At 50.7% G+C, this 22709-nt stretch overlaps 2 protein-coding genes across 4 annotated transcripts; both read left to right on the forward strand.

Annotated features, from left to right (window-relative positions):
* Positions 1–4364: 4364 nt before the first annotated feature.
* ARRB2 (arrestin beta 2) lies at positions 4365–12800 on the forward strand. Of its 3 annotated transcripts, XM_057716205.1 has the most exons (15): positions 4366–4513; positions 7423–7453; positions 8081–8141; positions 8254–8298; positions 8518–8714; positions 9010–9069; positions 9465–9532; positions 9673–9808; positions 10054–10138; positions 10415–10487; positions 10783–10920; positions 11528–11611; positions 11705–11784; positions 11899–11953; positions 12248–12800. In XM_057716205.1, the coding sequence occupies exons 1-15, from the start codon at positions 4491–4493 to the stop codon at positions 12339–12341; spliced, it is 1230 nt and encodes a 409-aa protein (XP_057572188.1). In that variant the 5' UTR covers positions 4366–4490; the 3' UTR covers positions 12342–12800. The 3 variants fall into 3 exon arrangements, with proteins under 3 accessions (XP_057572189.1, XP_057572188.1, XP_057572190.1); XM_057716206.1 differs by lacking the exon at positions 11705–11784 and having other exon boundaries at positions 4365–4513; positions 12248–12340; XM_057716207.1 differs by lacking the exons at positions 4366–4513; positions 7423–7453; positions 8081–8141; positions 8254–8298; positions 8518–8714 and having other exon boundaries at positions 9019–9069; positions 9514–9532.
* Positions 12801–21107: 8307 nt separating this feature from the next.
* On the forward strand, positions 21108–22680 carry MED11 (mediator complex subunit 11). The gene is made up of 4 exons (XM_057715321.1): positions 21108–21230; positions 21419–21549; positions 22157–22303; positions 22488–22680. Exons 1-3 carry the CDS (start codon positions 21146–21148, stop codon positions 22292–22294), a joined length of 354 nt encoding a protein of 117 aa, XP_057571304.1. The 5' UTR covers positions 21108–21145; the 3' UTR covers positions 22295–22303; positions 22488–22680.
* Positions 22681–22709: the final 29 nt, after the last annotated feature.

Raw genomic sequence — 22709 nt, forward strand, 5'->3', positions numbered from 1 at the left:
AAGGCGCGGGAGTCCGAAAGCTAGCCCCTAGTGTAGCGGACTCTCAGGACACTTTCGACCTAGGCATCACTGGTATCTAAGGAAATGGTCTCCATGTCTGAAATCGTAGACGTTAACTACATTTACAACGACAGAAATGATAACACGTGCCTTGCAAAGACAAATTCAAACAATAAAGAGGGCATAAAGTAAAAAGAGAAACTCCCTCTCCCCTTAAGTCGTTCCCCCTGTAATATGTATACTTTCCTAATATTAGTCTCTGCGCAAACACATAAATGCAGAGTTTATTTTACAAGAGCGGGGTGTGCACTTGGCTTTTTTCACTCAGTGTATATTGTGGGCAACTTTACGGCGTCTTTTAAACGGCTTGGTACAGTGAAATGGGCGCACCACGAGTTCACAATTCTATTGCTCAGTACTTGCAGCTGCTCCAGTTTTTCACTAATACAAACACTGAGTTGCTTTTTTTTAATACACTTTAGTAAACACACTAATACTTCTGTGCATTTTTTGTACACAAAATCTTCATTATTTGAATCTGATGAAATTCAAATCCAAGATTCATCTTTTTTCCCCTTTTACTGCACTTTATCTAATCCTTCAAATCCTGGCATTCTGCCTCCAAAATACGCTAGGCAATAGGGTTCATTTTTCTCTATTTCTCCATCTCCAGTGCCACTCTAGGCCAAGTCACCATTCTTTCTCACCTGGCCTCTTATGCTAGCCTCCTGCAGTGACCTCCTCATTGCTCTCCCCATCTTTTCACCTTGGCCTGCTAGAATCGCCATGATCAGACCCGTACCCACCTCTCTGACCTCAACACATACCACATGAGTCACTCTTCCTCTCTTTCCCTAACCTCCAGTGAAACTAACCTACTTTCTATCCTCCGGCAAGCTCATTCCCACCTCAGTACCTTGACATATGCAGCTGCTTCTGCCTGGAGAAACTTGCCTTTGACTCTGTGTGACTGACACTGTCTGGCCATCCTCAGAAAGGGCTCCTTTTTAAGTTCCCACTCTCGCCCCCATCACCCTCTATCACGTTATCCTATTTAATTTTTTTTTTACAACTCATAGCACTATCCAAAGTTTATTTTCTTACTTATTCACTGAGTGTTTCTTCTGTCTAAAATACAAACCCCGTGAGAGCTCATCTTCACTACTTTATCCTCATCACCTAGAACAGTGCCTGGCACATAAAAGGTGCTCAATAAATATTTGTTGAGTGAATAAATGAATGAGTGTTGGCTGAAAGAAAATGCCTTTTTTAAATTTTGACAAGAACTAAGCAAAATGCCCTCTAGTAAGATTGCATCGATTAACACCCCTGCCAACCATGTTAGAATAGTGCTCCAGTTTATACATCATCCCAAAACTAGGTTTATTTTTTAATTTTCTCAACTGAATAGTGAAAAGGAATATCTCCTTCTTCCAATTTGTTTTCCCTGATCATTAGTGAAATGGAGTAACTTTTATGTTTAGTAGACATTTCTATTTCTTCTTTATTAATTATCTTTTCATAACTTTTACCCATTTTTCTATTGGATTGTTTATCTTATTAATTTGTAGGTACTCTTTGTAGATGAGGGAATCCCCCCACCACCATCACGCAGCCCTCGGGCTTCTAGTTCCCTGACCGGGGACTGAACTTGCTCCCTGGTCAGTGAAAGCGCAGAGTCTAACCACTGGACTGCCAGAGAATTCCCATGGGAATGTATTCTTGATTGTTGTATGGGTTGCCAGGGGTTTTTTCCAATTTGCCTTTTTATTTTATTTGTTATTTTTTAATCTCTCAGCTTTTTGAAGTAAGGTGTTGTGATTAAGGACACACATTCTGGAGCTAGACTGCTGGGTTCAAATGCGAGCTTTGCCTCTTTCAAGTTGTGTGAGTCTGCAAGTTACTTAACTGTGCCTCCTCTTCTTTATCTATGAAGTGGGGGTGTCATAGAGCATTCACTCATCGGGTTGTGAGGATTAAATGAATTGATACTTGTAAAATGCTTGGAATAATGTTTGGCACATGGTAGATACTGTACACTAAGTGTAAGCAGTTATTATTTCAAGCCCTGGGGTCTGATATCTTGGGAGGCTTTCTCTAACAGCAAAGATTATAAAAATATTCTCCTGTATTTTCTCCTAATACTTTCATAGTTTTATTCTGTGCATTTAGATAATAAACCACTTAAAATTTATTTCATTTAGAGTGTAAGAGATATAACTTGTTTCTCCAAACAGATAGCCAATTGTCCCAACCCTATATAGTGGATCTGCCATTATTTCTCCATGGACTTGAAATATTACTATGTGGGTCTATATTTGGACACTCTGTTCTGTTTCATTGCCATGTTTAATATGACTGCACCAATAACACTGTTTTAATTATCATAACATAAATTATCTGGTAAGACAAATGCCTGCTTTACTCCTATTTTTCAGAATTTTCCTGACTGTACTTGAAAGTTGATTTTTTGACTATGTTTAGAGTCTGGTTCCCCCCAAAAAAGTCTCATTGTTATTTTGACATGGAGTTAAATTTATAGACAATGTGAGAAATGATGTCTTTATAATGATGGGTTTTCCCACCATCAATATATGGTGTATCTCTTTCATTCTTTCCAGCCTTCTTTAATATTCTAAAGTTGTCTTTCTATTAGTATTTTTTATACAGTAGCTTTAATGCCATGCAGACCACTACCTTTCAGTTCCAAAATCACTTTAGAGATGTAGCCATACAGATCTCATTACCTTCTGGTCATGACCCTTTGACAAAAGTGATTTCATGAGTCTAAAACAAATGTATGAACTAAAGCTTGAAGGGGGTGAAGAGGGAGCTTAGAAGGTGGTGGAAGAACTGGGGGTGGGGAGGTGGCCGCTGGTACATAAGGCCTGCATTTGAGCCTTAAAGATGATCACAGAAACTTATGCACTTCACTTTTTGTTGCACAGAAAAGTGGAGGGAGAAGAGAGAAGTTAGTTCATTTGGGGGAGATACGGGAGTATGGGAAAAGAGATGGAAGAAGGAGAACACGTTTAGCTCCTTAAGTCCAGAAATGTCTATCATCCTCCCCCAGTCCGCTCAATTTTGCCCCAGAAATCACTCTGCAGCCCGGCCCCCTTCTCCCTTCCACTCTATTGTTCATCTCCTCTCCTTGATTCGTTTTTGTCCACAACAGCTGTGCTCCACTCCCTCCACCCTCCACGCTGCCCAGAATTATCTTCCTAAAGGAGAAATCTCACCACTCCTTGGGTTTAAAAAGCCACTACTGGACCCATGTATCCTCCTCCAGGGGAGGCCCCCGTCTCACTCCTTTGCCTGCTATACAAAATCCTTCACACGGTCCCCGTCATCCTCCTCAGCCTTATCTCTCCTGCCTTCTAACCCCACAAACACCTCAGAACAGGATGTGCTTGCCTTTCTCTCTCTTTGGAATACCCTTTCTCAACTTCTGCCCACCCTTCAGAAACATTGTCCTTAAATGTCCCCTCCTCTGGACAGCCTGCACTGCCTCCATCCCTCCCCCAGTCAAGCGCTGGGAGTCACTTTGTCTTCTGAGTCATACCTCTATTATAGCATTCCCGGAATCATAATACCTCTTTATATGTCTCCTCAACGATATGAGGAAGGCAGGGGCCATGTTAATTCATTTCTGGGTCCCCATCGCCTAGCAGAGTGATTAGCACAAAATCGTCATGGATAGATGGATGGATGCATGCGTGCATGAATGGATGTTAGCTTTGATGAATGGATGGAGAAGGGTAGTAAGAGAAATTAGGAAAAGCAACCCTGCGAAGATCAAAGACAGACGCCAGGGGGAGCTGACACACCGCCATAAAGTAGCGGGAGGGAGGGCCAAAGACAGCTACAAGCTCTGGGGTGAGCGGGAGAGCGGCGCGCAATAGGCGAGCATCACGCAACTGGAACCGCTCACCCACGTGTGCATCCCCTCATGCTCCTTCCTAGACTGTTCTCGAGCTCATCCACCGCCCCCACCACCCCCATCGCCTCCGCCGCCACTGAGAAAGCAAACAAAGGGGAGGGGACCCCTGCAGGGCCCTGGATGCAGGGAGCCAATCAGAGGGCTCTAAGCTCCTGGAAGGCGGGCGCCTTCTTTTGAGGAGGCCCAATCGGTTCCTAAAGCGGGTGCGGAGGGGCGGGGAGATGGGCGGGAAGAGCAGGGTGCAGGGACAGCGCGCGCAGGGGAGGGATCCCCCCGCAGGGGTGGGGATGCAGCACGGAGCGGGGCGGGCGGAGCCAATCACCGCGCGTGTCTGCGAGGAGAGGGCGGGCAGCGCCGTGGCGCGCGCGATCCGGGCTGACGCATCTGGCCTCGGTTCCCCAGGATCCGAGGTGGGGGCAGGAGCGGAGGGGGGAGTGGAGAAAGAGCGGGGGCGCGCGTGCGCAGTGGCGCGGGGAGGAGCAGGGACCTGGCAGCGGGCGAGGAGGCTGCGAGCTAGCCGCGAACCGGGCGGGCGGCGGGCGCGCGCACCATGGGGGAGAAACCCGGGACCAGGTAAGAGAGGTGGGGCCACGCGGCGGGACGTGGGCGGCGGCTCGGGGCGGATGCCAGGACGGTCCCCAGACAGGGACCCGGGGGAGAGAATCCGGGGACCGGACGCCTGGGTCCCTAGGGGGCAGCCATCCGGGGCCGCACGCCTAGGTCCTCGAGTATAATGAGGGGAACGCGTGCCACAGCCCCTGCAGAAAGCGAGGGCTGAAGGGGATCAGGAAGCTTACATCTGGGTTCTCGCAGAGGTGTGGGGGCCGGACAACTGGGTTCTCCAGTGCAGGCTGCGATGCAGGGGCGGAGGAGGGAGGAGCAGGTGGCCGGCCCCGAGGGGACGGGGATGGGCAGGCTGGATGCCAGGAGGGGGATCCCGCATCGACTCGTGCTGAGCCACTGGAAAGCCTCCTGTCCAATGCCCCACAGGCAGTAGGGCTGCCCCAACCTGTCCCAAGGGCCGGGTGGCTCCGCTTCCAAACTTCTGCCTTCCCCCAGGTTGCTAGGAGCAACAGCTTCATCTCGGGGAAGAAGAGGGCTTGGCGACCCTCCTCGGTTCTGGGCCTTACCCCTCTTCCCGGGGGTGAGGGAAGGCAGTATCTGCCCTGGGCACGCCATCCACTCCCCGGATGTTTTCTGTGCAATCGAGGCTCCTTCCTTCCACTGACACCCCGAGTTCTCTTTTTTGGTCTCTAGCAAAATCCACTTCCTGTTGTGACCCAACACCCCCAAGGGGGCAGTGGGTGAATGCCTGAGTCCCTGGGGAGCAGGAGCAAAAGAGGAAAAAGATTGGGGCTATTTGCTTCTATCCAGAGAGGATCAGGAATGGGGGCCTTGTTCTGAGCTGTCACTTGTTCTGCAAAACATTTTGCCAGCCCCACTGCTCCCCACCCATAGAGTAGGAAAGCATAGGTTTCTGATCACCAAGTCAACTAATATTGGAGAGCCGATCAGAGGGAGGATTGGTGTCCTGGATTAGGGGTTAAACACAGAGAAAGGGGAAGTTGCTGACTTGAGGGAGGCCCCAGATTTCCGTTATGTGGTTCACGGAGGGGGACGGATGGACCAAAGGAGGACTGCTGACTTGGCACAATTCCTCCCACCCACCCCCTCAAATTCTGGGCCACAGGAAATGGAGAGAATAGCAGGAAGTGTGAAGGGGCATTCCCCCCCCTCACTGGGCACCTCTCTGGTCACCCCCATACTCCGCCTCCTTGGCTAACCTCAGTACACCGACAGTGTTCCTCCCTAGCCCGCAGGAGGCTGGCTGGGTTAGGATCCAAAGGGCAGGTGCCCTGCAGCTGCTTCAGGGCAGTCACCCCAGAGCCACACTTCAGTTGTCCCATGGATTGTGGCTGTCCCAACCCTCTGCCAGGACTCGTAATAGGAAGAAATACTAGGAAAAAGGAAAACCAGAAGCAGGGAGGGAGAGCTGGAGGATGCCACAGCAGTCAGCCCCCAGGTGGGGGCAGGAGATAGGGTGCTTATCCTAGCTGCCACCATACCAGTGTTTATTAGATGGGGATGCCCAGGGGCCTCCATACCCTATGCTCTATGGTCTTTGGCTAGCTTGGCCTTCTGGGAAGAAGAGGCATATGAAGTTGTTATAGCAAAAACCAGGGTAGTGGACTTGGAGGAGGGATGGACCAGGGATTTCAGTTTCTACTACCCGGAGACCCTTCCCAGGTATCACTGCTGAGGCAGAGTGGATTGGAAGGAGTGAGATGGTGCAGCAAAGAACAGGCCCACAAGTAGCCAGGGCATAGGGGTTGTCAGACACCTCCCTACCCTCCCAGCAATGTGTGGCGTCCAGGCTTAGATTGCTTCAGCAACTGGAAAGCGAATCTCCTTCACTCCAACAAACATAATGCCAGTAACCGAGGCGGGTTAGTATAATAACTTAGTGATGAAGAGCCAGAATACCTCTGTTTGTACCCATATCCCACCATGTACACTCTCTGTGACCTTAGGCAAAATACTTGACCTCTCCTGTGCCTCAGTTTCCTCATCTGTAAAATAGGAATATTAGGACCTCCATCATCGGGTTGCTAAGAGTATTAAATGAGATAACACACATGAAATATCTGCAACAGTGCTGAGCATGGACCATTCATCCAATAAACGTTAGCCGGCATTATCATCTTTGTCTCATGGCTGGCACTGTGCTGGGGCTGCCTAAATTAATAAGGCCGTTGCTGCTCACAGTCTATCTAGTGAGATAGATGACACACAGCTAACTGCCCGTGCACATATCACACCGCAGGTAAAGCATAAAGAAGGTGTGACAGGAATCCCCAAAAAAGGGAGTGACCAGAGTCTGGGCTGGATCTGCTTTCTAAAGGAGGTGATATCTGAGCTGGGCCTTGAAAGACAAATAAGCTTTTAAGCTGCTGAGATCAGAGATGGGGACAGCTGGAGGTGAATGGGGAGCAGAGCCACACTTAGGTACTGCCCATAATAGAAACCCTTTTAGAGCCACTGCTCTTTCAAGTACTCCAGCTCTTGTGGGAGGTGGAGACCAGAGATGGAAAGAGAGTTAGGTCTTACACAGACACCACTGCAACCTGCCCATTCAGGTTCCCCCTGGGGGAAGTCCTCTGGGAAGAACCTGAGTGGTTCCTCTGGCAACCAGTGGCCATTGCCATGGGAGGAGGGGAGCTAGTGAGGGTGGAGCAAGGGGGGGAGGGGTTGCCATGGCAACCAGCTTTGAGGGGCTGCCATGCTGGCAGTATTAAGGACCTCTGGTGACCTTTCCTTCTGGGAAGAAGTGGGAAGGGGTAAGGCTGGGTAAAGCCCCAAAGCCTCCAGGCAGGAATCTTGGGTGAGCTCTGCTTCTCAGGCTGGGGAGGGACAAGGTCCTGGCACCGGGGTCCCTGCTGAGTCTGAGGGAGGCAGTGGGGTTTCCCTTTCTGTTTTGTTAGGGTCTTCAAGAAGTCGAGTCCTAACTGCAAGGTGAGTCTCCCACAGTGCTTCTCCTCCCAACTCTCCCTGGGCCCTCACAAGGCCCAGCCTGCCCCTAGACGATCCCCAACCCCGACCTCCCCACTTCCTGTGACAGCTAAGAGCTGACTTCCTTCCCTCCTGAAGCCCCTTGCCGCAAAGGCCTGAGCCAGCCACAGGGCTGGGTGGGGACAGGCTCGGGTCCCTAAGTGAGACCAAGGGGGAGGGGCCAGAAGCCCATGCCTGGAGCCCTCTTAGGAGCCAACCCTCAGTGCCTGGGGCTGGGAACAGATAACATCCCCCCAGGCTATGGCCTGTTTATCCCAGAGGTCCTTGAGGACATTGGGTGAGGCTCTCTAACTGTCTGCCTAGGGCCAGGTCCTCCTGGACCCACTCACACACACCGGACTGGTGTTCAGAAGTGTGAAAAGGTGTTAGGGAGCAGTTAAAAAGCCTCAAGACTGGCTAGTCTGGGAAAGCCCACCACTCTCCTCTCCCAACCCTGCTGGGAAGAATCCAGGAGAAACTCCTTCAGCTTCCCACCCTGGGAAGACCAGGGGCAGGGCAGCCACTTTTGAGGGCTCTGAAGCCCTGCCACCCTCCTACCCAGTCTTCCCTGTGACCCCTCTACATCCTTAGCTCACCGTGTACCTGGGCAAGCGGGACTTTGTAGATCACCTGGACAAAGTGGATCCTGTAGGTAAGCATGGCCAGAAAGTGGCATCACGTGCCCCAAGAGGGGAGGAAGTTCCTGGGCCCAGGAATGGAGGAGAGGCCCTGACAAGTCCTGAGCCCATGTGTCCCCTTCCCAGATGGCGTGGTGCTCGTGGACCCTGACTACTTGAAGGACCGCAAAGGTACTGGCCCCGCGTGCAGGGGCCCGAGAGGAGGGAGGTGGGGAAATGAAATGGGCTGGCATTGAGAGGGGCCCCAGGGAGACAGAGGGCTGAGGCGGAACCCAGGAATAGGATTCAGACAGGATTTATGCTGCCGAGGAAGGAGCAGCTGCTGCTAGGAACTGGGGGGACTGCGGGGAGGCGGGCTCCTGACCACCCCACCTTGCCCTCCTCTGCCAGTGTTCGTGACCCTCACCTGCGCCTTCCGCTATGGCCGCGAAGACCTGGACGTGCTGGGCCTGTCCTTCCGCAAAGACCTGTTCATCGCCAACTACCAGGCCTTCCCCCCAACGCCCAACCCGCCCCGGCCCTCCACCCGCCTGCAGGATCGGCTGTTGAGGAAGCTGGGCCAGCATGCCCACCCCTTTTTTTTCACAGTGAGGATGCCCCCACCCTCTGCAGAGCCAGGGGTCTAGGACTGTGTTCTGGGTGGGGGGGGAGGTACCTGTTACGGGCAGGTTTGGGAGAAACAGTGAGGAGAGACCCTAGACACCCCCCTGCCCTTCAGGGTCACCCTGCACTCAGGAAGCCCTTGCTTCTCTGCCTCCTCCCTGGGGCCCCTTCCTTTTTCCTTTCTCATCCCCAGGAGTCCTTCTCCAGCCTCTCAAGTGGAGATTGGGAGGAAGATTCGGGGGCTTTCTGGAAGAACTAAACTCTTTTCTTCTGCCACAGATACCCCAGAACCTGCCCTGCTCCGTCACCCTGCAGCCAGGCCCAGAGGACACAGGGAAGGTATGGAAGGAACAAGGTCCAGTAGGAGCCTGGGGACACACCCGGGGGGGATGGGCTGTTGAGGGGACGTCAGGGTGGGACCAAGGGTAGAGAAGTGTCCCCAGTGACAGTGGGTGTGTGCAATGGTCACTGTTCATGTGTGACACTGCCTCCTGCCCTTGACCTGCACGGACCTGGGTAGAGGGGCTCACCTTGCGCAGCCAGGACCGAGCCTCTGCCGGGGCCCGGCCTCGGGGAGGCAGAGGCAGAAGACCCAGGCCTTATGCTCCTCAGGCCGTGATGGGGCAAGAGTCCTGGCCCCAGATGAGGGAAGCGGGAAGGAAGGGAGTGGCGGCGGTGGCAGGGGCCTTGTGTAAGATGTGACCTTTTCTCCGCCCCCCCACCCCCACCCCGAGGCCTGCGGGGTAGACTTTGAGATTCGAGCCTTCTGTGCCAAATCACTAGAAGAGAAAAGCCACAAAAGGTGAGGGAAGCAACCTCCCCTCGGGTCTGACCATTCCCTCCGGGTCCCAGGAGCCCCAGGCCCCTGTGGGAGGTGGGAGGTGGGAGCCAGTGTCTGGGCCTCTGAGGACTGACCCTCTCAGCCCTCATCCCCACCCCCAGGAACTCCGTGCGTCTGGTGATCCGAAAGGTGCAGTTTGCCCCAGAGAAACCCGGCCCCCAGCCTTCAGCTGAAACCACACGCCACTTCCTCATGTCTGACCGGTCCCTGCACCTTGAGGCTTCCCTGGACAAGGAGGTGGGGTGGTGACGCAGGTGCTGCAGTGCAGGCCAGACCCTGGGGGGAGGGGGGGGAAGCCATATGTCGGGACGGTGTTTTTCAAAGAGGCACCTCAGCTGGGGGTGGGCTTGAGTTTAGAGGGAGGAGGCCCAGCAACGTGTGTTGGACAGCGGTGGTGGGGGAGGGGTGCAGGGGGTGGGTGGAGGAAGGTAATAAACCAGTGAAAACAGATCGAACTAACCTGACCCCCCTCCTCTCAAAAGCTGTACTACCATGGGGAGCCCCTCAATGTCAATGTCCACGTCACCAACAACTCCACCAAGACTGTCAAGAAGATCAAAGTCTCTGGTAGGAGGTGGGGGTTGGAAAGGGGTCTTAGGGGAGGGAGTTGCTGCAGACATGGCCTCCGGCATCAGCTCAGCCCCAGGATGTAGCCCAATGCAGGAGACCTGCGGGGATCCGAGAACGCAGGCTGCCTGTCCCAGGATGAGACGGGAGGGGGCAGGTCACCTGAGGGGCAGGGGTGGCGATGGGCGGGGGCCTGGGGCCCCTGCCCGGCTCTGGAGTTGGGTGGGGGTTGTCTGCACCCCGCGCAGAGCTGCTTGGCCCCACCCCGCCCCACAGTGAGACAGTACGCCGACATCTGCCTCTTCAGCACCGCCCAGTACAAGTGTCCTGTGGCTCAGATCGAACAAGAGTGAGTCGCCGAACAGCCCTGGGTCCCAACCTCGGGGGAGAAGAGGAGGCCAGGGGAACACGAGGTGGGGGGGGGATTCTTCCCGAATTATCTCCACGTACAAGGGTATGCCCTCCAGTTGGGTGGCTGTGAGCTGCTTATCTTCTTGAACAGGTTGAGCCAAAACCTACGCCCTGTGACCTGTGCCCAAAGAGGGGAGGGGCTAGTGACGGGGAGACGCTGCCTGGGGGTAGGAGCTGCCCCCTCGCCCCACCTGCCCCACCCCAAGAGTCTCCCTCTCGTCCACACCCCCCAGTGACCAGGTGTCACCCAGCTCCACGTTCTGTAAGGTGTACACCATAACCCCGTTGCTCAGCGACAACCGGGAGAAGCGTGGTCTTGCCCTGGACGGGAAGCTCAAGCACGAGGACACCAACCTGGCGTCCAGCACCATGTGAGAGGGGGGTTGGGGTCGGGGGTGGGGTCCTGCAGCACAGGAGACAGACACTCCTTCTGTGCCAGCTGTGTGTCAGGCCTGTCCCAGGTGCCAGGGCTGTTATCAGTGAACAGGACGGACCCAGAACATCTCTTATATTCTTGGAGACGAGGCCAGACAAATCAGATAAATGGCAAAATGTATATAGCATGTTTAGTGACGGGTGTCAAGGAGAAAAAGTAAGACAGAGAAGGGAGATATAAAGGCAGGGGGCCTGTGCCTTTGGGCAGGAACAGCTTCACAAAGCGGGGGCTGGATCTCACCCGCACGGGCCCCTCTGTACACGACCACACACAGCAAGCCTGGAGGCCAGCGTGGGAGCCGGAAGTGAGGTCAGAGGGCTAAGGGAGAGCAAGACAGTGCAGGGCTGCTGGGTCACAAGGACTTGGGCTTTTACTGGGAGAGAACCGAGAAGATGAGAGGAAGGACGCAGTGGGGTACTTTACGTGATACCAGCCTGTGCTGCAGGCTGGGGTCTGTAGTCCTGTATCGTGATGGGGGCCCCCAGGGTGGGCCAGGGTGCAGGGCAATGGGCTCTGGTCCAACTCCTCCCCACCACTTGCAGCGTGAAGGAGGGTGCCAACAAGGAGGTGCTGGGAATCCTGGTGTCCTACAGGGTCAAGGTGAAGCTGGTGGTGTCTCGAGGCGGGTGAGTGCTGGGGTGGGGGGATCCAGGGGGCGGGGGGTGCAGTGGTTTCTCCGGCCCTGCACTGTCGGCTCTTCTTGGCACCTCTCTCCCCAGGGATGTCTCTGTGGAGCTGCCTTTTGTTCTTATGCACCCCAAGCCCCATGACCACATCACCCTCCCCAGACCCCAGTCAGGTGAGCTTGCCACCCGCCCAAGCCCAGCAAGGGAGGGCCTGAAGCAAGGCCAGTGAAGAAAAAAGCTGGTCCTTTCAGCACCCACCCACCCCCCAACTCTCCTCCTCCCTTCAGCTGCTCCTGAAACAGATGCCCCTGTGGACACCAACCTCATTGAATTTGATACCAAGTAAGAGACTCACCCCCTACTTTCCTAGCTTTGACTCTCTTTGGACAGAGATTTCTGTAACATTCAAATCTACCCTCTACCCCCTATTTTTTTCTCTTTTGGGGGAGGGATGGTTGAAGCATCCAATCAAGAGGACTTAGCCTTGTGAGCTGCCCGTTCCTGCCCTTTCCCCATCGCTTCTTGCAAATCCCTCCAGTCCCACGGCTGCTCCCCCGCCTCTGTCTCTGGGAGGGGAGTGGGAGGTGGAGAAGGAGGTCTGGAGCCCTCGCCTCACCCCTCCTCTCCACCACCAAGCTATGCCACAGATGACGACATCGTGTTTGAGGACTTTGCCCGACTTCGGCTGAAGGGGATGAAGGACGAGGACTACGATGACCAGTTCTGCTAGGAAGGGGGGCTGGAAGAAGGGAGTGGATGGTGCTGGGAGAGGTAGGGGCAGGACCAAGACCCCCACCGTCACTGGGGGGGATCCCAGCCTCTCTTCCCTTCCCCTCCACCCAGCAGCTTCCTCAGCCAACCCCAGCCCTCCCTCCCACCCCCAACCCCCACCAGATACGCACTGGATCCATCTCTCGTGAAACGTGGGCATTAATTTTTTGACTACGGCTGTGCTTCCCCAGCCCCCCAGTGGGTGGCAAGCTGTGTTCGTACCTAAATCTTGGAGGGGGACGCCGAAGAGGAGTGATAGTAGGGAAAGCGGGGGAAGAACTCCCACATTCAAACTCACACCAACACCCCCTCCTGTCACTATCTCCGCCTCCCATTCCTTCAGGATGAGACCCTTTGGGGGGCAAGGCCACTTCTTTGTTTCTCAGCATAAAGAAGAAAATAAACCTTTTAATAGGCATGAGTGCGTGTGTTTTTTTATGCAGCATTTAAGGAGCACGTAGTGTACTGACCCAAGACTGTTAGCTGTGAGTGAGGACCCAAACTCCTCTGCACCATGTGGCACCTGGCCCGCAGGCTGTCAATAAACATTTACTGAATGGCTGAGCTGTACCTGTGCTCCAAGGTAAACATGGAAGCTCAACTTGGTCAGTCCCAACTCAAAGGTACAGTTTGGTAAAGCCACAAAGTAAACTTACTCATTTACAGAGGGAATAATAACTCACTTCCCTGCAGACTAGATGCTCTTGGGAGCTGGGTGGGGCAGGCCCTTCCCTGTTGGAGCTGACACACACGACCGTGTGGTGACCTGCTGTGACCGAGTATGTTCGTTTCCACTGCTCCTTCTGGTTGCTCAAGCTGTCCATTCCTGGGGCTCAGCAGGACCACAGCTGCAGGCAGAAGCCACACGACACACACCTCTGTGGAGCCTGGTACTTACACTGTAACACAGACGCCGAGGCTTTGGGCAGCCAAAGGGAGTCACGCTGCTGTGGACAAGTCCAAGAAGCTACACCGTACTGCTGCTCCTCTGACAGTCATCAGGGATTCGCAGAGGCTGGGCCGAAGCCCCAGGCTCGGCTAGAAGGAGTCAGCAATACTCCACGGACACTCCTCACCCCCACCACCCACTCCCACTCCTGCAGCCCAACCTTTTCCTTTCTCTCTTAACGCTCATTCATTCATTCCATGAGATCTTGATTTAAATCCCTATTATGTGCCAGGCATAGTGTAGGGATGGCAGGGACCAAAAGAAACATTAAATCATTGCAGTATCTGTGCTGCAAAGGAGAAAGGCAGAGAGCTAGGGAGTTCTGACCTAGGCTAGGGCTGGAGGAAGATTTCCCTGGAGGTAGTGACCTTTGAGCAGAGAACTGGAAGATGAGGAGGAGTTCCAGAATCCCAGACAATAGTAACACCACGTGTGAAGGCAGGCAGGAACAGAGCACATTTCAGAGACTGAAAGAGGCCAGAGGGACTGGGACAGAGACAGCCAGCAGCAAAGCAGTTCCAGATGAGGCTGGTGAGGCAAACGGGGCCGCTCACACAGACCTTTAGTCTATGTTACGGCTCATGACACCTAATTAATTCATGATTTAGCCACGGGCTTTAAGTGCTGCCAAAATGCCAATGACCTTGCACATTTCTCCACAGTAGCAGCCTCCCCTGCACGCCCCGGTCTTCTTCATGTGGAGGAAACGTCATCGTCCCTCTGACTCCCAGGAACCTGCTCCTTGACCTCTGAGCTCCTGGCCCATGGATCTCAAACTTTTTCAGGTGAATCAGAATCCTCTGGGGCACACGATAAAGACACAGAGTCCCAGGCTTCTACCTTCCTCGATTCTGATTCAGTTGGTCCCAGGAAGAAACCGTGAATCGGGATTTTGAATTAGCACACACTTTGAGAAACAATGTCTTTTTTCTTTTAGCTTTTCGTGGTTTTAATGTTTTTAAGAAAGTAAAACATGCACGTGGTTAAAAAAAAAAATCCAAACAGTAAAGACTGAACAGAAGGCTCCCTGCCCCTGGTCCCCAGCCTCCCATTTCTCATTCCCAGAGGTGATCACTATCAGCATCTCCTTGGTTACTCTTCCAAAGACATTCTTCAGGCACAAACACGAATGAACGCCTTTCCTCTATTTTAAATATAGAGAGTGGCATACTACACACACTTGTCTACACCTCGCTTTTTCCCCCCTTAATCATGCAGCTAGGAGAACATTCCTTTGCCAATCCATATAGATCTACCGCATTCTTTTTTTTTTTTTAATATTTATTTATTTATTTATTTATTTAGGATGCGCTGGGTCTTAGCTGCGGCACGCGGGATCTTCGTTGCCACGTCCAGGATCTTTTTAGCTGCGGCATGCAGGATCTAGTTCCCTGACCAGGGATGGAACCCTTTCTGCCTTGGAAGCGCACAGTCTTAACCACTGGACTACCAGGGAAGTCCCTATCTCATTCTTTTAAAGAGTTGCCTAGCTTTCCATTGCCTACATGTCATTTATTTTTACAAGTTTTCTGTTGATGGACATGAAGGATGTCCACTCTTTCTAATTCAAACAGTATTACAGTAATTATCCTTGAAGATATGTCTTTTCGCACATGCAAAGCTCTTAAAAGCAGAATTAGTGGGGGAAATTCCCTGGTGGTCCAGTGGTTAGGACTCTGTGCTTTCACTGCCAAGGGCCCAGTTTCAATCCCTGGTAGGGGAACTAAGATCCCACAAGCTGTGAGGTGTGGACGGAAAAAAAAAAAAAAAGTAGAATTGGTGGGTCAAAGAGGGTGAGCATCACTACTATATATAAAATAGATAACCAAGGACTTCGTAGGTGGCGCAGTGGTAAAGAATCCGCCTGCCAATGCAGGGGACACAGGTTCGAGCCCTGTCCTGGGAAGATTCCACATGCCATGGAGCAACTAAGCCCGTGCGCCACAACTGTTGAGCCTGTGCTCTAGAGCCCATGAGCCACAACTACTGAGCCCATGTGCCGCAACTACTGAAGCCCATGCGCCTAGAGCCCGTGCTCCACAACAAGAGAAACCACTACAATGAGGAGCCTCCGCACAATGAAGAGTAGCCCCTGCTCTCAGCAACTAGAGAAAGCCCGTGTGCATCAACGAAGACCCAATGCAGCCAATAAGTAAATAAAATAAATAAATTTATTAAAAAAAATAGATAACCAAAAATATCTTGTAATAACCTATAATGGAAAAGACTATGAAAGAGTATATATATATATAGGTATATATGTATAAAGGATATAGGGACTTCCCTGGTGGTCCAGTGGTTAAGACTCTGCTTCCACTGCAAGGGGCGTGGGTTCGATTCCTGGTTGGGGAACTAAGATCCCACAGGCCTTGCAGGGCTCGGCCAGAGCCCTCAGCCAAAAAAAAAAGCATATATATAAAAAAGTACGTATATATTAAAAAGTATATATATAATTGAATTACTTTGCTGTACACCTGAAACTAATGCAACATTATAAATCAACTATACTGCAATAAAATCTTTTTTTAAAAAAGGGCGAAAGTCTTTTTGATCACTGCCAATCAAGCAGGTGACAAGGGTATCACCCTAGTTCTAATCTGCATCTCTTTGATTATGAATGAGGATGAACCCAATTCATTGGGTTGATGTTGTTTTTCTTAACGTACCCTAATAACTCTTTATATAGTAAAGAAATTAGCCCTTTGTCATTTATAATATTTTGCAAATATTTTTCCACTGTCTTGTGAATTTTTTCCTTTTTTTTTTCTTTTCACTGAGATAAAATTCACATCACATAAAGTCAACCATTTTAAAGTGTATAATTCGGTGGCATTTAGTACATGCACAAATGTTGTGCAACCATCACTTCTAGTTTCAAAGCATTTTGCTTCTGGTATTTTTAATAATTCATAATTTTTATATTTTAATATGTAGTTGATTATAATCACTTTTTTTTAATGGGTTCATGGTTTTTTGTCACAAAGTTCTTGGCCTTTCTGTTTTCTCACAATTTAACACTTCCTTTTCTTTCCAGGCTAAACTTCAAGATGATCACATCAACCACTATCGCATCAGCACCTTCAACTGTTCCTCTTTTCACAAAACCAGCTCTCAAACCTCACCCTTGGCTCGTGAAACCACCACCTTACCCTTCTCCACTCCAACCTGGGGTTGCTGAGGCACTGCCAGAGAAAAATCACACAACCACATTCACTCGTTCATTCAACAAATATTTTTAACACATCCTAGGTGCCAACAACATGCTAGGCGCTGGGTGTAGATTTGGGCCACTACAGACTTACGGCCTTTAACCTCAGCTGGGCCCTCAACACCTGATAACCTCTGTCCCCCTCCACGTCCCCGGTCACTTCCTTCTCCTGCTCCCATCCTGCTCACTCATTTTCCAGACTTTCCTCATGTTCAGCGTGACTTGTCCATTTTCCCCAGAGATTTGGCTCTGAGGGATGAATGCTTTCAGTTCCCACATCCTACCAACAAGCACTGACTTCGACACCATTCATCCTACACAACCAAGGTTAAGATGCCTCCTCCAGATCCAAGCTAATCCCTCCACCTGTGCTCAGACCACTCCCCTCCCATCTCCTCTGAGACCTTGATTCATCAAACCACCCCCATCTCTTCAACCTCTGCCTCTCTCTACTGGTTCTTCTTCCATGGTAAATAAGCCTGCGCAAGTCTCTTCCATCAAAGGAAGAAAGGGAGATAGAAAATCAGGGAGGGAAGGAGGGAAGAAGGGAGAGATAAAGGAAGGAAACCAAAGAAAAAACACCCCTCCAAGCCCGGGGCTCTTTCACAGTGAAGTACATCTCTATTTTTTTCCTCTCTCACTTTTCATGCTTATTTAATTTTTGTTTTCAAAGTTGTATATCCGCATAGTTGGAGTCACATACAACTACAAGGGCTATTACAATAAAAAGTAAAACCCTTCCCTCTCCAATTTCCTTCTCCTCAAAGGCAACTACTTTCACCTCCTTTCAATGTTTTTTTTTGGTATTTACCTCCATATTGCTAAACAACATGCTTATTTTGCTACTTCTTGATTTTTGTTTTAAGCATTGTCTACAGGCTTCCTGCCATGTAAGGTGAAGTCTGAGTGCCCTTTGGCTCCCCTGCCCCAACATGAGACATGCTCCCAAGAGAATTTTATTAATCAGGGTTAGATCAACATTCAGGATTTATTGCAAATGTTATCCATAGCTGCGTCATGTGGTCTATTAGGGTTACCTTTCTCTTCTTGCACAACTGTTTTCCCTGTCATTTTTAAAAATTTGCTTATTCTCTGATTTATCACTAATTCTGTCCTATACTCTCCTCCAAAAATCTATGTATCCTCTCAATTCAATCAAAACAAAACAGATGTCATCTCTTCCATCTCCTTGAAAAAAATCTCTCCAAGAGCCTTCTGACTTGGATCTAACTCTAATCACCTCCTGAGAAAGGTACTTGGGAGAGAAACTTGAGACCTTGTATATATCAAAATGTCCTTATTCTATCTTCATTATTGATAGTTGGGCTGCAGTGAGAATCTAGATAGCCCCTAGAATCTATTCTGCCATGGTGCTAGAACAGTAGCCAGCCACCTAGGTAGGATTTCCCAGAACCCGGAGCTGATAAGACCATGTGACTGAGTTTTCTTCAAAGGAATGTGAATAGAAATTATATGGGCCACTCCCTAGTCAGACCTCTGAGACAGGTGTGCCTCCTCTGCATTTTCTCTTCTGCCTTCCTGCCACGGATGGCAGCAACCCAGTTTTGACATCGCAGACGGCAATGCCCCAGAGCAAAGCAGCGTTTCTCAAAGTTTCTTGTACGTACAGATCACCTGGGATCTTCAAACAAAGGTACTGATGCAGTGGGTCCGTGGTGGGGCCTGAGACTCTGCATTTCTAAAAAGCACCTAGGTAATTAATGCCAATGTTGTGGCCTGAAGACCACACTTTTGAGCATATGAGCCTAGAGGATGGCAGAGCTGCACTGCTAGCCTCAGCCTCTGTCTGATTTGTGGAGCGCAACGAACTACCCACACCGAACTGGTTTCTGAGAAAAAATTAAGTTCTCTTTGGTTGAGCCACTGCATTTGTACCCTTCACCCGACTACAGCTGGAGTAGAGAACTCCAGATTGGAAACCACTTTCCCCCAAAACATTGAAGGCGCTGCTCCACTGGTGGGCAGCATTAGTATTCAGGGGCTCAGCACCATGCTGATTAATGATCCTTGGCATGTGGTCTATTTTCTCTCTGGAAGCTTCTGCAAGACCTTTTTCTCTGAGACTAGTGTTCCAATGTTTCATGATGTGCCTCGATGCTGGGCACTCAATGGGCCCTTTTCATCTGGAAACACAAATCCTTTCTTCCCCTTTGTTTTCCCTGTTCTCAGAGAATTTAAGCCCCCTAGACGGATTCTCTGATTTTCTCACCTACTCTTTCCTACATGCCATCTCTTTTCTTTTGTTTTACTTGCTGGGAGACTGCTTCAATTTCTCTTTCAACCCTTTTGCTCAATTTTTCATTCCTTCCCTCACGGTTTTATTTTTCAAGTGTTTTCTTGGATTCAATCCTTTATTATAGTATCTCTCACCTAAGCACATCAGTAGTTTTGGGGTTTTTTTTCTTAAAGTTTTACTCTATGTTATCGAAGGTGAGGGTTTTGTTTGTTGTTTGTTTTTCGGGGTTTTTTTCCTGTCTATTTTGGTCTCTGCCTTTCATGTTAGAAAGTTTCTGCAAACATCTAGAAATCCTTTGTTTTATGTCTGCTCATCTTTAAGCGTGACATGCTAAGAAGCTGACTAGAAGATCTACAGATAAAGTCGGGACTTATCAAGTGTGGGTTTCACTATGGGGTAATATGGCTAACTGCTTTGTTGGAGAACCCCTGATGTTACTACCCTTAAATCTTTTCTCTGAAGAGTCAAATTCCCCAGATAAGAGTCTTCCAGTCTCTGACTTGGAAGGTAAAAGTCTGGTTGCCAGAGTTCTAGAAACCACCATTCAGTAAATAAACTTTCACTCAATCTCTGCTTTCAATACAATCATGCCCAGGTGCTCTCTGTGCCAAAGACTCTGTTTTCCACCTCCAACCAAGAAACCTTCAGCAATCTGATGAGTTGGGAGTGAGTAGCTGCGAGATATAGGAAGTAAAGGAGGAGACGGGCGTCTAACTACTTCAAATAATCCTCCAAATTTTAGTACTACCTACAGCCCAACTGTACTGTGATGCCACTGATTTAAGGGTAAATCAACTTCCTTCTAAGCTAATCAACTATACTTCAATAAAAAATAAAGTGAGTGGGAAGTTGTTGTATAACAAAGGGAGTCCAACTCGAGGATGGAAGATGCCTTAGAGGACTGGGGCAGGGAGGGTGGGGGGGACTTGAGGCGGGGGGGGGGGGGGGGAGTCAAGGAAGGGAGGGAATACGGGGATATGTGTATAAAAACAGATGATTGAACTCAGTGTACCCCCCAAAAAATAATAAATAAATAAATAAAATTTAAAAAAAATAAAATAAAATAAAGTGAAAAAAATTTTTAAAGTTGCTTCTAAGCTTTCTTCACTACTGGCTCAGTTACCACTTCACTGCTAATCAGTTACCAGATACCCTTCTGTCTTCCAGCTTCCATTTAAAGTTTTGCTATTAGCTGCTCTCTTTCTCCTTGACCCCTTTATAAAATCTCCTTATTGCTATCTTCTTAGGAAAGGAGTGAAGTTAAACGCTAGATCCCTCAAGTTTAACTGAAAGTCTCCACTCATTTGCTAACCCTGAGCAAACTGGCTTCATTCTCAATCTTCCATCAACTGTCAAGATTGATCTTTCCTAAAAGGTACGGCTGGTCACAATACACTTCTTGAAAATCCTTCAATGGCTCCCAAATGCCTTCAAAATAAAGTCCAAATTCCTTAGCTTGCCAGCCATTTCCTGATCTGGCTCCCCACTCACACCTACCCACCACCACACTGTGTTCACGCCAGTCAAACTGAACCCCTTGCTGGACTTTCAATGTGTCAGCCCCTCACAGCACCGGGCGCCTGCCTGTGCCTTTCCTTTTTCCACTCCAAGTTCTCAACCACCTGGTTAACCCTTCAGGTTCAGTTCAAGCAGCATTTCCTCCCTGAATCCTTTCTCTGTGTTCCCAGAGATACATCCTGGGCGTATCCCTAACGAAACATCTATCCCACTATCACGTGAGAGGCCACCTCACTCACCTTTGTATCCCCAGAACCAACCACATAACAGACAATCAGAGAGGGACTGCTAGGAACCAGCTTCTCAGAATATATTAACAGTCCGTGTTTCAGCTGGGCTCCCGTTCAGGGGCAAGCGCTGGGGCGAATAAATCACACTCACCAAGTCCAGCTTTCCCCAGGCTCCGACAGGTGGCGGAGTGCGACAGGCAGACACAGGGCCCACGGCTGTCCAGTCTGTAACACCCCAGAGCTCCCACCATCATCACCCAGCACCCAGCAGACGCTCACTAAATTCTCGTGGAAGAAATTAAAAACAGATCACAAGACAGTGTCCTAAAGGTGGACAGGTCTGAATGGTCTCAGGCTGTTGAATATTTCAGTACTGCCTCTTACCACAGGGGGTCACGCGGTGGCGGCGCAGACCTGGGCATGTGCAGGAGACCCTGGGAGTTGTAGTTCGCCGGGCGAACCGAGAACGGCGAGACCGCGCTGAGCATCCTGGGAATTGTAGTGCTAGCTAAGGGGCGCCCTCTGCGCAGGCGCAAACCGACAGCCACTTCCGGGCACTTTTCCGTAGCATTTCGCAAAAGGAGAAGATCGCAGAGTAACGATGGCTACCTACAGCCTGGCGAACGAGCGACTACGCGCCCTGGAAGACATCGAACGGGAAATTGGAGCCATTCTTCAGAATGCAGGTTCGGTATACGACGACCAGAGGGGGAGCGGGAGCGAGAACGAGAGCGAGACCGACCGCGTGCACATGCGCCGACCGAAGACTCGGAGTCAGGGCGGGAGGGGTCCTAAGTGCGTGCAGGGGCGGGTGGGGCTGCTCTGGGGCGGAGCTATACTGGCGAATAGCCCCGCCCACTCTCCACCCTGGCAGGTACCGTGATCTTGGAACTGTCCAAGGAAAAGACCAATGAGCGGCTCCTAGACCGACAGGCAGCGGCCTTCACCGCGTCGGTGCAGCACGTGGAGGCGGAGCTGTCGGCCCAGATCCGTTATCTCACTCAGGTGTGTGTGTGGTGGGACGTGCTCCGCGCCCTCCCCAGCTCTCTGCTTTAACCTTAGCCTTCAGGAGTCCGGGGCAGAGCTTTGATCTCGGGAGCCCAGCAAGACCAGCTCTACGCAGCAGGCCTGTTGACCCTGGCAGGACCCCTCCCCTTCAGGGTAGGTTTTCTGTCACTGAGTTGTATCATATGAACCAGTGAATGGGGAAGTTCTGGGAGAGGGTGTGTAAACAATAGGAAAGCCACAGGATTTGCCCTTAGAAATTTGACCTGGCCTCAAGGGTATGGAGCCCCTCCTGAGAAAAGGAACAGGATTGAAAGGGTTCTGACGTCATTCTAACAGCAACCACCATTTGCTAAACGTTTACAGTGTGCCAGACACTCTGCATTATCTAATCCTAGTAACAACTCTAGGAAGTAGTTCCTGTCACCCCCATTTTATAGATGAAGTTAACAGAAGTTCAGTGATGTGCCCGAGCTAATCCAGCTAACCAGGTGGCATGGCAAATTCAGACTCAGGGAAGAAATGAGGCAAGAGACCTGATGCCTGGTTGGGGAGACGGGAAAGGGAAGGAAGGGGTACTCCATTGATCAATCCAAATGTCCTGTAGGTGGCCACAGGGCAGCCCCATGAGGGCTCCAGCTACTCTTCGAGGAAGGACTGTCAGATGGCCCTGAAGCGAGTGGACTATGCTCGTCTCAAGCTCAGTGAGGTGGCCCGAACCTGTGAGCAGATGCTGGAAAACTAGGTCAAGCAGGTGATAAGCTTGGAGGGAGAGCTCCACCTACACCCCCTGGACAGAACCTGGAGAGCATGGAGAGCATGGGCTGTCCCATACATGCCCTGCTCGTGAGAGGCCATGAGGGCAAGGGGTAACAAAAGGTGGGAATGGAGAAACTTAAAGACCAAGCCCATGCATGGCTGTGCCCTGGCTCCTTCAGCAGGGTGCTCCTGCCATGCACTTCGCCAAGTGCCGACAAGCTCAGACAGGAGACGGAGACTCAGACACCCAACCCACTTCCTCAGGTCCCTGCCCGCAGGCTTCCCGCAGACTTGGAGCAATGAAGACACATTTTTGTTCACTGGAAAAGACAAAATGAGAACTAAGGGTTTTGATAATAAAAACAATAACACTGAACACAGGGAGCTCAGACTCTCATTGG

The sequence above is a fragment of the Hippopotamus amphibius genome, chromosome 17 (genome assembly GCF_030028045.1).
Source record: "Hippopotamus amphibius kiboko isolate mHipAmp2 chromosome 17, mHipAmp2.hap2, whole genome shotgun sequence".
NCBI lineage: Eukaryota > Metazoa > Chordata > Mammalia > Artiodactyla > Hippopotamidae > Hippopotamus > Hippopotamus amphibius.

What these genes read in the sequence shown, in the direction of transcription:
- ARRB2 (XM_057716205.1), top strand. Translation starts at nt 4,491, where the DNA reads ATGGGGGAGAAACCCGGGACCAG. An exon ending in GGGGAGAAACCCGGGACCAG is followed by an intron (nt 4,514 to 7,422) that starts GTAAGAGAGGTG and finishes CTGTTTTGTTAG; the next exon opens with GGTCTTCAAGAAGTCGAGTC. An exon ending in GAAGAGAAAAGCCACAAAAG is followed by an intron (nt 9,533 to 9,672) that starts GTGAGGGAAGCA and finishes CCCCACCCCCAG; the next exon opens with GAACTCCGTGCGTCTGGTGA.
- MED11 (XM_057715321.1), top strand. Translation starts at nt 21,146, where the DNA reads ATGGCTACCTACAGCCTGGCGAACGAGCGACTACGCGCCCTGGAAGAC. An exon ending in AGCCATTCTTCAGAATGCAG is followed by an intron (nt 21,231 to 21,418) that starts GTTCGGTATACG and finishes CCACCCTGGCAG; the next exon opens with GTACCGTGATCTTGGAACTG. An exon ending in AGATCCGTTATCTCACTCAG is followed by an intron (nt 21,550 to 22,156) that starts GTGTGTGTGTGG and finishes AATGTCCTGTAG; the next exon opens with GTGGCCACAGGGCAGCCCCA.